The sequence below is a fragment of the Parus major genome, chromosome 7 (assembly GCF_001522545.3).
Source record: "Parus major isolate Abel chromosome 7, Parus_major1.1, whole genome shotgun sequence".
NCBI classification, from domain to species: domain Eukaryota; kingdom Metazoa; phylum Chordata; class Aves; order Passeriformes; family Paridae; genus Parus; species Parus major.
The window spans coordinates 23,714,138-23,729,913 of NC_031776.1; the positions used below are offsets into that span (position 1 = coordinate 23,714,138).

The following is a 15,776-nucleotide window of genomic DNA, read 5'->3' on the forward strand; positions in this document are numbered from 1 at the left end:
AATTACACTGTGATTGCAAGTATGGCAATATCTGCTCAAACAAGATAACACTTGTGTGTTTAAACATCTTCATATTGAGCCATACCTCTGTAACTTCCCTCTGCACATCTTTCAACTCTTTGATAACCGGGAAGTTGATTTGTTTTTCTGGTTCCAGTTTGACTCTTTTCCCTGCTTTTTTTACCATTTGGTTTAAGAAGCATCTTTTAAATGTGCACTCAAGAGTGTTTCTGTTTTGGATTGTATTTGACAGTGTCTAACTGCATTGTGAGAGGCATTTTGGAGAGAGCATTGGAACAGGCTCCCCAGAGAAGCCATCCCTGGAAGTGTTTGGGAAACACAGAGACATGGAACTGGTTTAGTGGACATGGTGATGTTCACTCAAAGTTTGGACTTGGTGATCTTGGAGGACTTTTCCAGCCTTAATGATTCACTGATTAATGCAGAATTGTGGCAGTACTTGAGAGCTTACTATAGGCTGCTTGAAGAAAGCAGGTGGTGCATGCACAGAGAGAAAGCAATGGTCTTAAAGTTACCCCAAAATTTTATGGGAAGGCATTAATGCTTAAAATAATTTAAAAAAAACCTTTGTGGCAAGGGAGCTGCTTTACTGGTGGACAGGAAAAAAATCAACAGAAATGCCAGAGAGGAAACTGGACAGGAACCACAGGTCGCCAGGGGAGCAGGGAAAACAGGATTCAGGGCAAAACTCTCAACACGCGTCTCTCATTGAAAAATCTTTCTGCTTATAGATCTTACAGGCTATAAAGTCTGTTCACTCTCTCTGTCAGGCTCAGTATGTATAAGAGACTTAGGTGACTCCATAATGACAGAGATCATCTGTAACTGTGAATTTAAACATCAGTAAGAGGTGACTGAGACCACTCCATCTGCAGGATGCAGCACCACATTCTGGTGAGGATGCCTGGGGAACACAGAAGGCTGGTTCTGCATTGCTGCAATTGCTTGCTCCAGTTTTCAGCCCTGACTAGTAGGTTTTTCAGGTGATCTATCTAAAAATATTGATTAGACATTTAATTGTGGCGCTGGCTTTCTGCTCAGATAATACTTCTGTCTCCATGGCTTTGGAACTGGGTATTGAGACTTGAGGAGTTCTGAGTTTGGCTTGTGTCATGTGCTGGTGTGGCAGGGTTAGGGCAAGCATGGACACAATTTTAGAGGTGGTTTCTGATTTTAAACGTGGTAGTTTTGAATGTTACTGCTCCAAACATTGCAGTGCCCAAGTGTGTAGTGGGCAAGTTCTGCAGAGGACATTCCCTGCTGGTAGTTTTTGATAACCTCCAAGTTGTGAGTTCAAATTTAGTTACTAAAAATGATACAGCTGCAGGATGATAATGTATCCATTGGTGGGACTTTGCATATCTCTTTCAAAACACGAATGCAGAAAAGACACCACTGCACCTCACAGCCTGCTGTCATTCTTCCTCCTTCCCAGTTTGTGCCCCACTGAGGGGGCACCCCAGCATAATGAATTTTGACAGCTGAAGCCAACTCCAAAGACAGGGAGCTCACAGGACATCTTCAACAGCTGCCTCAGAGCTACTGACTTCAAAAGATGTTTCCCATCAGTTCTCCCCACCACTCAGGCACCTCTTGTCTCAACTGAGCTCATGCTGAGATCCTTTGTGCTCCCAGTGCAGCTGTGCTCTTTAGGCAGAGGCTAAATCTGCCCAGCTGTTGAAGTTGCAGTGATAACATAGCTTTGTGAGAAATCCATCTGCTTCCAACAGCATGGCCCAAGTTGTTTTTCATGCCTCGAAAGTTCTGGATGAGTTTGCATTTGCTCTTGTCCTTCTGCCATCAGCAAAGGAAACAAGGGATTGGAAAGAGCTGGCCAGTTTTACAAACAGTCTCCTAGTCCGGGGAAACATTGGGAACTGACCCAAATAGAGTACAAGAGAAGAGGAGTTATGAGTACATTTGCTGGAAAAGTCCTAGAAGTTCCTAGAACACAGAGCAAAAAAATGCAAAAAATGTGATAGCTTGAAGTTTCATGTGATCATAGGACTGGTGTCTAGCCCATCTTCAAGACCAGTTTTCTTTAATTGGAAATGCTTGAGGGCTTCTTACACTGTTTTTAGCTGAGAGAATAACTGATGGTCTCCTTACGTTCACAGTCCGAAGGCACGAGGCTGCAGAAGGACCTCCGAACTTACCTGGCTTCAGTCAAAGGTAAGGTCTGCACGAGCAGAGGTCTCTTCCCTCTAATGCTTACCTATGCAGTGAGGTTTCTGCAGCCTTCCCCTTCCTGGTGTTTCCCCAGGCATGAGCTGCAGGACAGGTCAGCCTTGTCTGGGGGAGGATCTTACAGAATCCTTTGGGGCCAGCTGGGATGGAATGGGGTTGTGCTTTGATGCCAAACACGTGGTGCTGTCTTAGCAGATGGACATTCATGTGTCCTTCTAGGGGAGGATGAACACAAAGGGTTGATGCAACTGCACTCATGGTTCCTTTCTCCCTCTGGTTACCTTCCATCTCTGTGTCATCAAGTGTCAGACTCAGCATCTGTTGTAATACTCCTGTGCCTCCATTCCTCAGCAAAAGGGTTAAATGTGAGGTACACGTTATTTTCTTCTTTGTCTGAACAGTTCCCTCTTCTTTCCTAGCTATGCACGAGGCCTCCAAGAAGCTGACAGAGTGTTTGCAGGAAGTTTATGAGCCAGATTGGCCTGGGAGAGATGACACAAATAAAATAGCAGAGGTAAGACTTTGTCTAGGGTGTGGGGATGTCCTGCTCTGCTCTGCTCTGCTCTGTCAGCAGAAAGGAACTTTGGAAGCTATGTCTGTGCACCACATTTTTTCAGGTATATGACTTTGCAGAAGAATTGGAGACAAACTCAGCACAGTGAAGAAAGGAAGGCTGAAAGGATGTGGCCTGTATGTTTGTAGGAGATAGTTGCCAGGTGTTTGTACATTACACAGAGTCATACACTTATGCTAAGAAGCTGTTTGTTCCACCCAGAGTGGCTAAATGGGGACAGAGGATTCCAAAAGGGTAGGGTCAACTGGGTGTGCTGCTTATATTCTGTGTAAGAGAAAGGGGCAGATAAGAGCCATGGCAAAAGCAGTCAGAGCAGCCAGTTGTGTAGCTGCACAACCCCTCATGGCAGTAGCACCAGCTGCCTTGTTTCAGTTGTTCCCTTGTTTGGCTGAGCCATGTGTCACCCCAGACTGCTGTTCTCATCCCTTGGTGAGGTGATGGCTGCCCCACTTGCCCAGGTGTTTTCTGGGGAGCTTAGGGCACAGCCTGTCATTTGGCGGTGTGGATCCCCCTTGGCATGTGCCTGTGGTGGGTCCAGCTGGAGGCAGCACCCTCTGCTCTCTTGCTCAGCTGTTCTGCTGAGCAGCAGCTGTGGCAGTTCAGCTTCTGGATTCATTTGCCATGAGGCTACAGGACTGGGCTTATCTGCAGCTGTCTGTGGCATTGGAGGAGTGGTGAAGGACTAGACAAGAGAGCAGGAGGATTTTTTCCTTCCCCTTCTTTCCCCTGCAGAAAATCTCACCTGAAATAACATCTGTATCTTGCCCAGGAAATAATGACTTCAAAGCAGATAATTCAAACAAAACCTGAATGTTGCCAGGTTGATTTTTTCATTAACATGGAGACTTTGCATTAGGCAGTACTGTTGCAGTAAATAATTGAGTTGTATTTCGGCTGGCTTGGCTTCACAGTCGCTGTTGGTCTTGTTTCTTCCTGAGCCATTGTGGTGCCTCTTGAGAGATTTACCCTTCAGAAAATTTGAGCCAGAGAGGTCAAAGGGGACATATCCTGAGAACTAGTTACTCCTTTGGGTCTGCAAGAATGTTTCCAGCTTTCCACCTTCCTCTTTAATTCCTTTTTTGTTTTGCTTGTGAAAAGATAGGTGAGAGAGAAGAGTTACTCCTGCCAAATAAAAAGCATAAAGTGGGAATTTTTCCTGAATGTTTTAGCCAAAACACTTTGTTTAAGTGGAAAAATAGGAGAGAGGGGTAATTTTCATCTAGTCCAAGGTGTTGATAGGAAATTACTGTTGCTGAACTAAAGTTAAGGATAAAGTGGGCACAGCTCAGGGTGCAAGCCTTGGCTGTGGGCTCCATTGGTATGTGGAGGCAGGTGGTGTGAGGGCTGAAGACTGCTAGTGTAGCTTTCTGTTGTTCATGGTTCTCCAGAAAGCTATAATATTAATATTGTAATATTTTAATATTATTGTATTGTAATGAAAACCAGAAAATGCTGCCTTGTGGTGTCAGGTGTCCCTTTTTTGTAGCTTCTGGGAGAAGGAGGCAAAACCAGCCTGACAATCATCTTCCATTGTACTGACTTGAGTTTACCATTGCAGGGGAAAGATAGGGCTTCAAAGGCATTTTGCCCTTGGAGAGGTCACCTGAATTAGCTGCATCAGGCTTTCTCATTTCTGCCAATATCTCTGTTATCATTAGTTTTCCAAATAAATTACTGTTTCTTAAGTGCTCTGAGGGCCCAAGATTGTTAGTTGTAGCACTGACAGAGAAAAACAGAAATGTGGAGCCCTGTGTTCTTAATAGTTAACTCATTACTTTTGTTTTTCAGAACAATGATCTCCTATGGACGGATTTCCATCAGAAGCTGGTGGATCAAGCACTTCTAACTATGGATACGTACCTGGGCCAATTTCCAGATATTAAAGTAAGATTCTCTTTAAACTATTCGATCTAGAGAGTCACAGCAGATAAAAAGCTCTGAAGATCAATTTCTTACATCCCCGTCTTCTTTAGGAGAATGTGTGCTGCCCTTCTCCAAGGTCTTCTTTGAAAGCAGCCAGATCTCTGCAGCTCTGGGTTAATTGAAAATGTTTTGTTCTATTTTTGGGCTTAAAACAAGAGTGAAGAATGCAGGGGAAAGATGATATAAGATGATATAAGGGAAAGAGAAAATATAAGTGTGAAACAGGAGGATCCATGAAATTCCCTATTGCATCAGAGTGCAGGGAGGGCAGTGTCAGCAATAGCTCAGATCTCAATCTCTCTTTTTGGCCTTTTGTCTTTTAAATTCCTTGTAAGCAAAAAACATTGAGGAGGCAGTTAGTGGCAAATGTACTATATGAGTAGAGGTTGGTGTGGAGGGCTGATTTCTGTGAGGCTTTGAAGTCCTGCTGTGTGTGTAACCAGCCTTTTTCAGGGAAGGGAGAATGCTGGATAGGTGTCTTTTTGGGAGAGATTGTGTCCAGGGACTTGGGTTTGAATGATGTCCCGTGACCTTCCCTTCCCCCACAGTTATCTCCTCTCTGTTCATTTAGAGGTTATGCAGGAAATGTCTTCACCATATGGAAGCACTAGTAATGATATCAACATATGGGAAGTATCAGCTTGGCTACTTGCCTGTGAAAGCAACCCTTTCCCCACCACATGTCTCTTAAAACGTTTGTCAGTATTTGTTGCTTCAGGAGGATAGTGCTGTATCAGATGGGGGCAGGTCACAGGCTGGTGAAATGAGCACTAACAGCAGTGTCCTTATCTCCTGGGACTCCCTGGTTTTGCTTCATTTTTCCAGCCTCTTCTGCCCCTGGAAGTCTGAAGTGGGGAAGGGCTGTGGCTTTCCACTCACTGAAGGCTGTAGGACTGATCTCTCTGGGGTGTGATGCCTTCTGATTGTGTGCCTCAATGAGAAGTGCAAGCTGTGCTGCTTCTTCAGCAGGGTGGCTTACTTTGGGCTTGGTGTAGACTCAGACTTTGGCACTGCTTTGGACCAAATCCCATTTTACCAACCTCTCTGTCTGTGCATTGGGTCATCTCAGAGTGTCACTTTATTCCATGTTGAGTATCTTCAGAATTTTTAAATTCTGCTAGAATCCTGATGAGGTTACTCAGTGGGATTTTAAAAGGAACACAAGAGTGGGAGCACCCAAATTCCACCAAAACTCAAGGTGTTAAGTACTGAGCACCTTCAAATGCATTAAGATTTATCCTGCTGAGAAAGAATAATGGGTTCCTGTTGGCATTACTATCACAAAGCCTTTGTGTAGGAATTAAAAGGTATGCAGTGAAAACCATCACACATACTTGTAAATGCTGGCCCTTTTCTCTCTGAATTAAACAATGATGTTTGTTTATATTAGAAGGAAAAGCTGTGACCTTTGTACTGAAGTTGTAATTATGTCTGCAAACTAAGATTCTTGCTACACCATTTTCTGACACTGATGGTTTCACTCTGTTGACATCACCACAGTTGCCCTCAGCAGCCTGAATTTCACCCATGGGTCTGAAAAGTATGGGAACAAATAGGTACGCAAAGATGAATAAATATTAAAGTATTGCTAGAGGCAGCTGATTTCTGGATGGGTCACTAGAGAGTTTATTACTAATGTTCTTTCTCAGTTGTCAGATGATGCCCTAGAAAAGGTGAATTTTATGTTATTGCATAAAAGCAATTTCATGTGCAATTCAAGTAATGTTTTAGAGTGCACTACTCACCTCTGCTTCCCTTCCTAAAACGAGTGGCTTTACGTTGGTTCTTAAAGTAAGATATGGATGTGTTTTGCTAGAGTTGACTGTTCCTTTAAAATGGACTTTCAGTGGTATGAACCTAAAAAGTATGTTCTTATGGGTAATTCAGCTGGATGCAACATTCTCCTTACCCCAGAGCAATAAGAAGTGTTTGAATTCAAATACATTTTTGTCAAGTGGTAGAAACTCCTAGAAATGCAGTTGTTGAGCATTGCTGTGCCTGAACAGAAGTATAGTTAGGCCTCACATAAGGAATTAGAGTTCTTGAGATTGTCAGGCAAAAAAACCCCTCTGGTCTTATGTTATTTACAGAATATTTGAGTTGTTTTTTGTTGTTATGATAATAATTTTCTGCTTTTTGTTTTCCACAAAATGAAATTTTCTGCTTTTACTGGAATTCTGGCATTACTCTGATAAAATAAGTTGATTTATGGAGAGAAGAGGGTTTTAATTTAGTTGTGAAAAGGCTTGTTTTTATTAATGGCCCAGTAACTAAAATGTGTGATGAGTTAGATCATGCATGCATTATATTTTTTTGCATTCTATCATGTTCTGAATCCATCTTTACTTGAGGGGCTGTAAAAGTTCCCTTGGATTTTTTGGACTTGAAAAGGGATCCACAGCAGGAATGTGAAAACAGAGCATGCCTTTAGTAAGGAATTTTTGTGTGTTAAAGAAAATAATTTATCCAGTGTTGGATGTTTAGCCCTGAACAAGGCTTCCCCATCTTCTCTAACTTGACAAATGGGAATGCAAAAAGTACTTTAAACTTTCTTTGCAGGTCAGCGTCTGTACTTCTTGGAGTAAGACTCTTCTTGCATAATCTTTAATATTTCTGAGTGAGTTTTTGGTTGGTTTTGCACAATATGCAGTAAGAGTACAGGCCTCTGCAGTGAGGCCAGAGAATATGATAAACTACAGCCCAAGTTCTGAATAGCTGTGGAATTGAGGATTTTCTGTCTTGCACAGAAAACTGGTGTTCTACTAGCTGTAAAACCAAGTGTCAGTAAAGAAGGGTGTGGAGAGCAGAAGTTTTTTTGTGATGGCTTGGCTTTGGTTTGGGTTGGTTTGTTTTTTGAAGGAGGCTCAAATGAAGATGGATTTGTTGCAAAGTAGTAAAGTCTGTGGGAGTTCAGCTGTTGCTTTGGGGTGGTGGTGGGTACCTGCTGCTGTCCCAGGGTCATATGAGGGAGCCCTGCAGCCTTCCAGAACTGGGCTGAATCCTGTTAGTGCCATCACAGGCATTGATGTGATCAGTGGTCATGCCAGGAGGGCTCACACCCACGTGGGGATGGATGTTAGAAGTCTGGGAGCTGCATAAACCTGGAGGATTTATTTTGTTTGAAAGACGGGTGACATTGACTCAAACTCCCTGGTGGGGTAGCTGGAAAACCTGAAGTGGCTGTGAGCCGTGTCAGAGGTGGGGAAAACTCCAGTTGTCTCTGCCAGCCTGACCTAGGGGCAAAATGGTATGTCTTAAATGCCAGATGGGGCCATGTTTCCTCTGGTGTGTTTGTAGGATGCATCACCTTGCATCTCAGATCACTGTACAGCTGGAAGCCCCCTCCAATACCTTGTCTCCTGGCTGGCAGTGTGATGACTGGGAGGTGTCTTTTAGTGACCTCGACTGTGGGGTGGCTCAGCTTCTTCGTGACTCCTCTCTTGGAGTGAGCAGAGGATTTAGAAGAGAGTTTGGGTGTGCATATGGCTGAGATCCTGCAGGCCTGCTGTGACTCAGCCGGGGCTGCAGCAGCGTTTGCTGGAAGTGCAGAGGAGCATGTGTGGGAGATGTGTGAGCTGCTCCCAGCTGGTCTGGCAGAGGGATCAGCCCTGAGTGCGGTTTTGCAGTGTATCTGCAGGAGCCTGGGGAGAGGAAACCACCGCTCCCTGCCAAGCACAGGAGAGAAGAGGATTCTGCTTTTGCCAGTAAATCCCAGTGCTGATTCCTCATTCTGCACTTTCTGTGTCCCTGGGTTTTGTGGTTAATTAGAAATCCTCCTGGCTCCTTGCCATGCCTTTTCACTCTCTTATCCAGCCTGTCTCTGGACTGCTGATTACTGACGCTGGTCCAGGCTCTCTGATCTAGGGGGAAAGTGTTATGGTCAGGCTGGGAAGATGTGTGCTCCAACCCAGATAGTCTGGAGTGCTTGCAGACTGTGTTGGAGTCAGGGGGCTGAGGGGATGGCTAGTTCCTAAAACAGGGAAGCCTAGTGGGCTAGAGCCTCAATAAACTGCAACTCTCCTGGGAGAGAGAGCCTGAGGCTTCTCGGTTCAAGAAGGATAACACAGGATCAGGCCACAGGCCTGACTGTCTGTCCTGGATTCTCAGCCATGGATTTGTCAGGACTCCATTTCTGAATCTAAGTCTGGTACATAGTCAGCTCCCTCCTTGTATTTGTTTTGGCTTCAGTGTTGCGTGCTGGTGACCTGGTGCTGCGGGTTTTCCTTTGCACTTCCTGTGCTTATATGCTGGTGACAGCAGACCTCTGCCTGTGGCTGCAGTCACTACTGCCTGCAGCTTCTGTTACAGGGTCCAAAAGGCTGTTCATAGCATATCCTGAGCGTGTGGACAAGTGCTTCTGCTGTGCTGGCAGCAGAAATGCCTTTTTTTGTTGTACCTTATCTCTCAGGCTTCCACACGAACTAGTGAGCTGGTTAGTTAGAGACTGGCTGCAGCCCTCAGGAAGCCCTGAAAAATAATGAAGGAACCTGTAGGATGGAGGCACACTGTGGGGCTTAGGAAGCAGTGGAGCTAAAGTTCTGAAAACATGCATGTCAGCCAGAGGTGGGGCCTGTTGGCTGGATCCCTTTGCCTTCCCTTGGTGGGTCCTCTCTCCTCCTGAGGCACCTCTGAAATGGTGCTTGCCACAGATGGCTCCCAGGGCCTCCTCTCTGGGCAGCCTGTGTGAGGATCCGGGGAGAGTCCTTGTGTGGGCAGAGTGTGGGGTGTTCTGAACTTGGGTGAAGAGGAGGGGTTTTCTCCTGGGAGGTTTTGCAGTTTTGGCTGCTGGGGAAGATTGGTGTGACTCTTTTCTCTTCTCTGTCTTTCTAGTCTCGTATTGCAAAGCGAGGAAGGAAGCTTGTGGATTACGACAGTGCCAGACACCACTTTGAAGCCCTGCAAACTGCAAAGAAGAAGGATGAAACCAAAATCGCAAAGGTAAAGCAATCAGGAGGATTTGCAGCCTTCCTTTCTTTTTGGGAGGTCTACATTTGCCGACTGAGCAGCTTTTAAGTTCACCTGTACCTCTTCATTGTGTTTTCAAAGAATTCACTCATATTGGAAAGGACCTTTAAGATCATTGAGTTATTGTGAACTGGTGTGGTTTTGCTAGGTATTTCCTTCCATTTGTTTAGTTTTCCTGGAAGGCAGGATGGCCTCTGTTGGGTTGGTTCAGACTCACCATCATCAGTCTGCATGTCTTGGCCAAATGCTTGGGCATGGGTTTTAGCACATGCACAGAAAAAAAGCCTCTGTGCCCCTTGGGGAAGAAAAATCTTGCAGCACTCCAGAAAAATGTTACAGTTGGTCTGCTTCTTGGGGCTCTATCTCCCCATTCTAAAGCAGTGGTAAGAATGTTTGAGTGTTGCTTGAGGTTGGTTGTGTTTGTGAAGTCCTCTGATACCCTAGCAGAGAGACCCTTAGGAGTGTGAGTGACAAGTACATTGATGGAAAAGCACCCTATGCACACTTGATGAATGTATTCTGTTGTCTGTTGGTCGCAATTACTGGATAATAAACATGGTTAAAAGCAGAAAAATAAGTTTTCTCTTGTAGGTTTCTTTCCTGCCTGTGATAGCTTAATCCAGGATTTGCCCAATATTCAAGTGAAGGATTTTATTTTTAATGAGATTTGCTTTAATTAAAAATAAAGTTTACATTTTTTTAATGTAGCAGAAGAAAGATAATTGTGCTAATTTTGTTCTAGAGTAGGTGCATGAATTGAATACTGCCCCTAAAATGAGTTAGGGACTCCTCTTGTACTCTAAATGTATTTGAACCCGTGTGCTTCCCTTCACAGGACACTTCTTGACACAACAGAATAGTCCAGGTCTGGGGAGACATCTTTAATTCTCTTCTATGTGGGCCATGGTAAATTGTGACTCTTCAGGGTAGAAGCAGTACAGGAAAGAAAGACCCTGGATCTGTATCTTTTAACCAGGCTGACGAGAGTTGTCATCCTTTGCTTATGGTTATTTTGATATGGGGGAATAGGAGTTATGTAAGAGATCCTGTTGTTTTTCCTGCATAGAAGAAATTAAGATACATCTCTACCCCAAGTCAAAGATGTGCCTTTAGTGGCCACAGTACTTTTATTGTTAAGCTGCAAGTCATCAGTGATCTACACTGCACTGCATGCACTGTGATTAACCTTGACAGACAAAAGGGAAGAAAGATTGATGGCCCAAGTGTCATTGCATCACTTGTGTGGCAAAGCACGTCTTGATTCTGTATGCAAGGCATGAGGCCCAGCTGGTTGTGCCTTCAGTTCAAAGCAGTAATTCATTGTGTTTGGGGTAAGAGCAGAATTTCCCTGGGGCATGTTATTTTATTGGTGCATGCCAGTGGGAACTTTGCTGCAGTGGAGACAAGTTTTCCTAGGAATTGATTTACTCAGGCTGGTTCCTGGTGCTCTGCAGCAGAGGTTTGCTGCCTTTATCACTGCTGCACTCACTGTTGCCCCAAATGCTCATCTAAGATGATACAACAGGTATGTAAAAAAGTACAATTTGAAGAGTGAAATATTAAGTTACGAGTTGGTGCTCTATTCATGATGTAGCTTGTGAAGGGGTCTCTCAGCACCTGATCAAACTCTTCTCGTTAGCCAAAACGTGCTCTGGATGAGATCCTTCCAGCCTCTGTAATTTAGGCCCCAAGCTGATGCACAGGGTAATACGTGACACATTGCACTGTCCTGCTCCTGCAAAGACGGGAGCAACAAGTCCCAGGGAGATATGTATGTGTGGCCTTCCCAAGTGGGCAGTTTCCACTGTCCAGCCTGTGATCTGGCATTTGCAGGCACGCAGCTCTGCAGGGCTGTGGGCAGCAGCTGGGGCTCAGCGTGCACTCAGCTGCTGTAGGAAGTTCACCTCTCTGTTTCTGCGCCTGGAGTTTTGCTCTTGTGACCTTTGAATTAGGATTGTTCCAGTGTAAGTTACTTTGGAATGTGATGACAGACCCCTAGGAAAGAGAAATCATGTTCCTGATACAGGATACAAGTGGGAACTGCCTTGATTAAGGTTTCATGGTATAGTAACAGAAACAGCAGAGCAAATACTTTTTGGCACTGCATGGTCTCTTTATTCTTGTGTAATATATGGATGTTCTTTTCCCACCCAGGACCCCTGCCACTTATTGCTAAACTTACATTCTGCTATTAAAATAAATCACTGTGGACTTTCAGCTGTTGCATGCAAATAATTATGATGGTTAATTAATCCTGACCTCTCTTTAAGGAGCTCCAACTTCACAGCCATGCCTTGGAGTAGGGTTGTCTGTGTGCTAGGTCACTAACAACTGTATCTGTTGCTCTTACAGCTGCCTGGCTGGTCTGCAGTATCCAGCCCACATGGGAACATTAATTACTGCTAAACTTGGCATGCTTCAAAGGATTCATAACTGATCAGTCCCAGGATGTTTGTTTTTTTCTCTCGCCTTGGTGATACTGGTTTGGCCCAGCCTCTAAATACTCTCTGTTGTGATTTTAATTTTTTTATCCTAAAAGATATATGTTTGTGTCTCTCTTGTTCTCTGTTTATTTTTTTTTCTTTTTTTTTCCCACTCAAACATGCTCCCTCCCCCAGCCTGTTTCGCTGCTTGAGAAAGCTGCGCCTCAGTGGTGTCAAGGGAAGCTACAAGCTCACCTCGTTGCACAAACTAATCTGCTCCGAAATCAGGTGACTGCTGATCTACCTGGCTCTAACCCTGCATGCGCTATTCTGGGCTCTAGATTGTACCATGCAAGTAATCTCTAGGCAACGTTCACTCTAGTCCTCTCTGATAAGTGTGTCCTTGACACTCCTTAGCCATGGTGGGCACCTGGAAGTTGCTGCCCAGTGAATGAATCTGTGCCTGCCCGATTGATTTCTAGTCAGGTGTGTCAATACTGGACTGTTGTTTTCTCCTTCTGAAATGAAATGTAGATGAAGAAAGGCTGTGGAATAACTCCAAGGCAGAGGGTGATGTAGTACACAGTTTCTCCAATTAGTGCTTCCATTTTGCTCTAAGAGAAGCAGTCAATTTTTATTGTTGCTGTTTTGAAAAAAAAGAAAAAGAGGAAATGCTGAAAAATTTGCCTATGGATTCATGTCATTGAATAAAGCCACAAAAAAATAACATTGAGATTTCTGTGGCTGCTGAGCTAGCTTGCAACATTTTCCTGTGGTAAAGTTCACATTTCCCAAATGAGTGCTGTCCTGGCTGTTGTGGTTTAAAAGAGTCATTTTAAAATATAAATTTGGTCTGCACAGGAGAAGAGATGGGCCCAGGTCAGGCAATTTGCACCCTGTGTGAAATCTTTGAAAAGTTCCAAGCTGAGGTCAAGGTGCTGTCATCTGGCAGAACTTAGGTTATAGCATCTTGAGGGACACGATCAGCTCAGAGGAACTGCCGGGAATAAAAATTTCAATCCTACTTGCATAGAAGTGTGACTTTCTGATGAAATCTTGATCATTGTTTCCATTGGAACACCTTATGGGATAAGAGGGAGCTGTCAGGAGACAGTTGGTGAGAAGAAAATGCTTTCAATGAGCAAGGGATAATAAATCCTTACCCAGACTGGGAGAGCATCAGCTACCTGCTCACAAGTTCCTGGTGAACTCATATGTTCTCATTCGAATGCTCCTATGTCTTCACATTCCTTGTCCATGGATGAATTGCAGTTTAGAAATGCCTTTCACCTTATGAAGCTCCTGGGTTTTTCACAGTTACTTTTTTACTTTGGATCAGGGAAAAGACTCCATTACCACATCAGTAAAGCTTGGGGAAAGACCAGCTGTTAGCAGCCCTGCTTAAGACGCAGAGCAAAGGGAGGAAATATGTATTCATTCTTGACTGAAGGGAGAAGGACACATGGCAGGCTGCTGGGGGCTTTCCCTGTGCCTCTGCTGGTCCAGCTGGGGACTACCTGCACACTTGTGGTTCCTGATTGGTCTGTTTGATTGGTGGTATTTCTGGAGGACTAGCAAAAAAGTTTCTCAAGTCACAAATAAATATATATACATATAGTCTATCAGCTCTTGGGCATTTTTCCTCTTCTCAGACTTGGCTGTAGTGGCTGCTATAAATGCAGCACACACAGACTGCCCAGAGAAGCAGTACCTGTGAGTGCCCTCTTAATCCATTTCCTGTGGATCTTAGGCTACCAAGAGTCCATAATTTCACTGTACTGGGTGACTTTGCCCTACAGCATGTGCAAGGGACTGTGTAATCTTTCCACCCACTGTGATATGGGGGTGTTAATCTCCTAATACATGGCATTAATATTTTCAGTGACTACAGATATTTATTTTCAAAACAGGTCCTTTTATTCCTCAGCTAAGTAATGCTATTGCCAACCCTAATTTTTTGTTTCTATTTGTGTAAGTATTTGGGGTTTTCTTCTTTGTTTTTTTCTTTATTTTAATTTTACTTTTGGTTGGAAACTAACAAAAAAACCATAATAAAGAACATTAGTTGTATTCTGAACCTGTAGGTTTTCCAGCTTGCCTTCACAAACATTAGTAGATAGGCAGAAATAGGCTTCAGTTTTTGTATTTGTATGATTTCAAGACTGAAGGTGTTAATGACAGCCCTAAATGCCATTAACCTCTTGATGAAACTGGGAGGGCTGATGACACTGGATTTATTGAGAAGCCTAAAATAGTCTCCTTATACCAGCAGCTGTGTTGCTGTCTCTTCTTGCCTGATAATAGCTCAATGCAAAAATGGGGTCAGTGAGATCTGATGCTTCTACTGTAAAGCAAGGTCCCTCCCTCCAGTGTGCAAACTTCTGGCTCTTTAGGCTTTTAGCAGATAATAACAAAAACAACACAGTGGGGATTTTTTGGGAAAAATCTGCTGTGGGACTTGCTATTGCACAGTCCTAGTTAGAAATGTCAGTGACTGTGCTTTTTGAAACAAAGAGGAAAATGGCTTAGAACAGCAAATTCTTGCTTTTGACTAAGCTTTGCTGACACGTTTAATGCAGACTGAAAAGCAACATACTTGGTGCTGCAGTGATAACAGAACAATATCTTTGTTTGTAGGAGAAAGTTAACAAGTTGAGTCCTGAGAGGCAGGTCTGGTTAGGACTGGTGGGGCTCAGGCCTGGAGGGAGTCTTCCTGTTCTCTTCCTTATCCCTGCCTCTGGGATATCTCAACTATTTACTGAGCAGTGCCTAATCACCACAGTTCACAACATAGTCTTTGAAGTGAAATAGTCAACAGACTGCCTGAAAACAACAGGCTGGACATAACCAGGCACTCAGGAGGGCTGAGATGTCTGGTAGGGCAGAAACAGTGTGGAAAAATTGCTCCCTGCCACAACTGAACTGGTTGTGCTTGGCACTCTGAGCTTTGGCTAGGTGAAAGGTCAGGAAAGCATTTGTTGTCCATTTCTTGCTCAAACCTTCCCCCTTTCAGTCAGGGAGAGGAGAGAAAGATTTTTCTGAGATCATATTTCATGGGTGTGGGCATTAAGTCGTGCCTCGGTTTCCCCTCAGGGTGGCGAGGATGGCAGCTGAAACAGAACGTGCAGATGTGGCAGTGGGCTCTTCCCTAGAACCTGTCTCTGCCTTTTCCCACCTCACTCCCTGAGCTGGCTTTTTCTCTAGAAGGGTTTGTGACCAGGCTGATGTCCAGCTTTAGCTCTGGCTGGAAGCAGTCAGGCCTATCAAGTGCCAGGATTGCAGCTTCATTCCAGCAGAATGAAATCCCAGTGGTGTGAAGATCCCTGGGCTGACCAAGGACTGAAGAATTAGTTCAGTGCTCTACCTGGGGATGAGAGCACTAGCTGAGCCACAGGGCCTGGATGGATCCCTGATTCCTACACCTACTCTGGAGTGAACGTTGCCTGTTGATTTTGCCTTTGCCTTGGGATGTCACAACATTCTTGCATTGCTTTTTGGGTTCTTTGACCTTATAAACAGGTAAATGAGAGAGGGGGAAAGAATGTTAATGATATACACCACGTCTGAAAAACTAACAGCATTCAATGATGCCTCATCTCCTAGCTTTCACATCTCCTGGGTTGATTGTGGTTCCAATGTAGTTTGGAAGTTAGAATAAGAAAAAGCCAAAGGGTGGACTTGTT

The 15,776-nt window shown here is 44.3% G+C and overlaps 1 protein-coding gene across 13 annotated transcripts in view; it reads left to right on the forward strand.

Annotated features, from left to right (window-relative positions):
• Positions 1-15,776, forward strand: part of BIN1 (bridging integrator 1) — a 91,239-nt gene that overhangs the window by 39,294 nt on the left and 36,169 nt on the right. For 7 of the 13 annotated variants that reach the window (XM_015634977.3, XM_033515982.1, XM_033515985.1 and 4 more), the window contains exons 3-7: positions 2,139-2,193; positions 2,628-2,722; positions 4,571-4,666; positions 9,536-9,643; positions 12,289-12,381. In XM_015634977.3, the coding sequence (XP_015490463.1) occupies positions 2,139-2,193; positions 2,628-2,722; positions 4,571-4,666; positions 9,536-9,643; positions 12,289-12,381 (447 nt within the window). The remainder of the gene's footprint in view (positions 1-2,138; positions 2,194-2,627; positions 2,723-4,570; positions 4,667-9,535; positions 9,644-12,288; positions 12,382-15,776) is intronic. The other 6 variants (XM_015634992.3, XM_033515983.1, XM_015634987.3 and 3 more) reach the window with 1 other exon arrangement.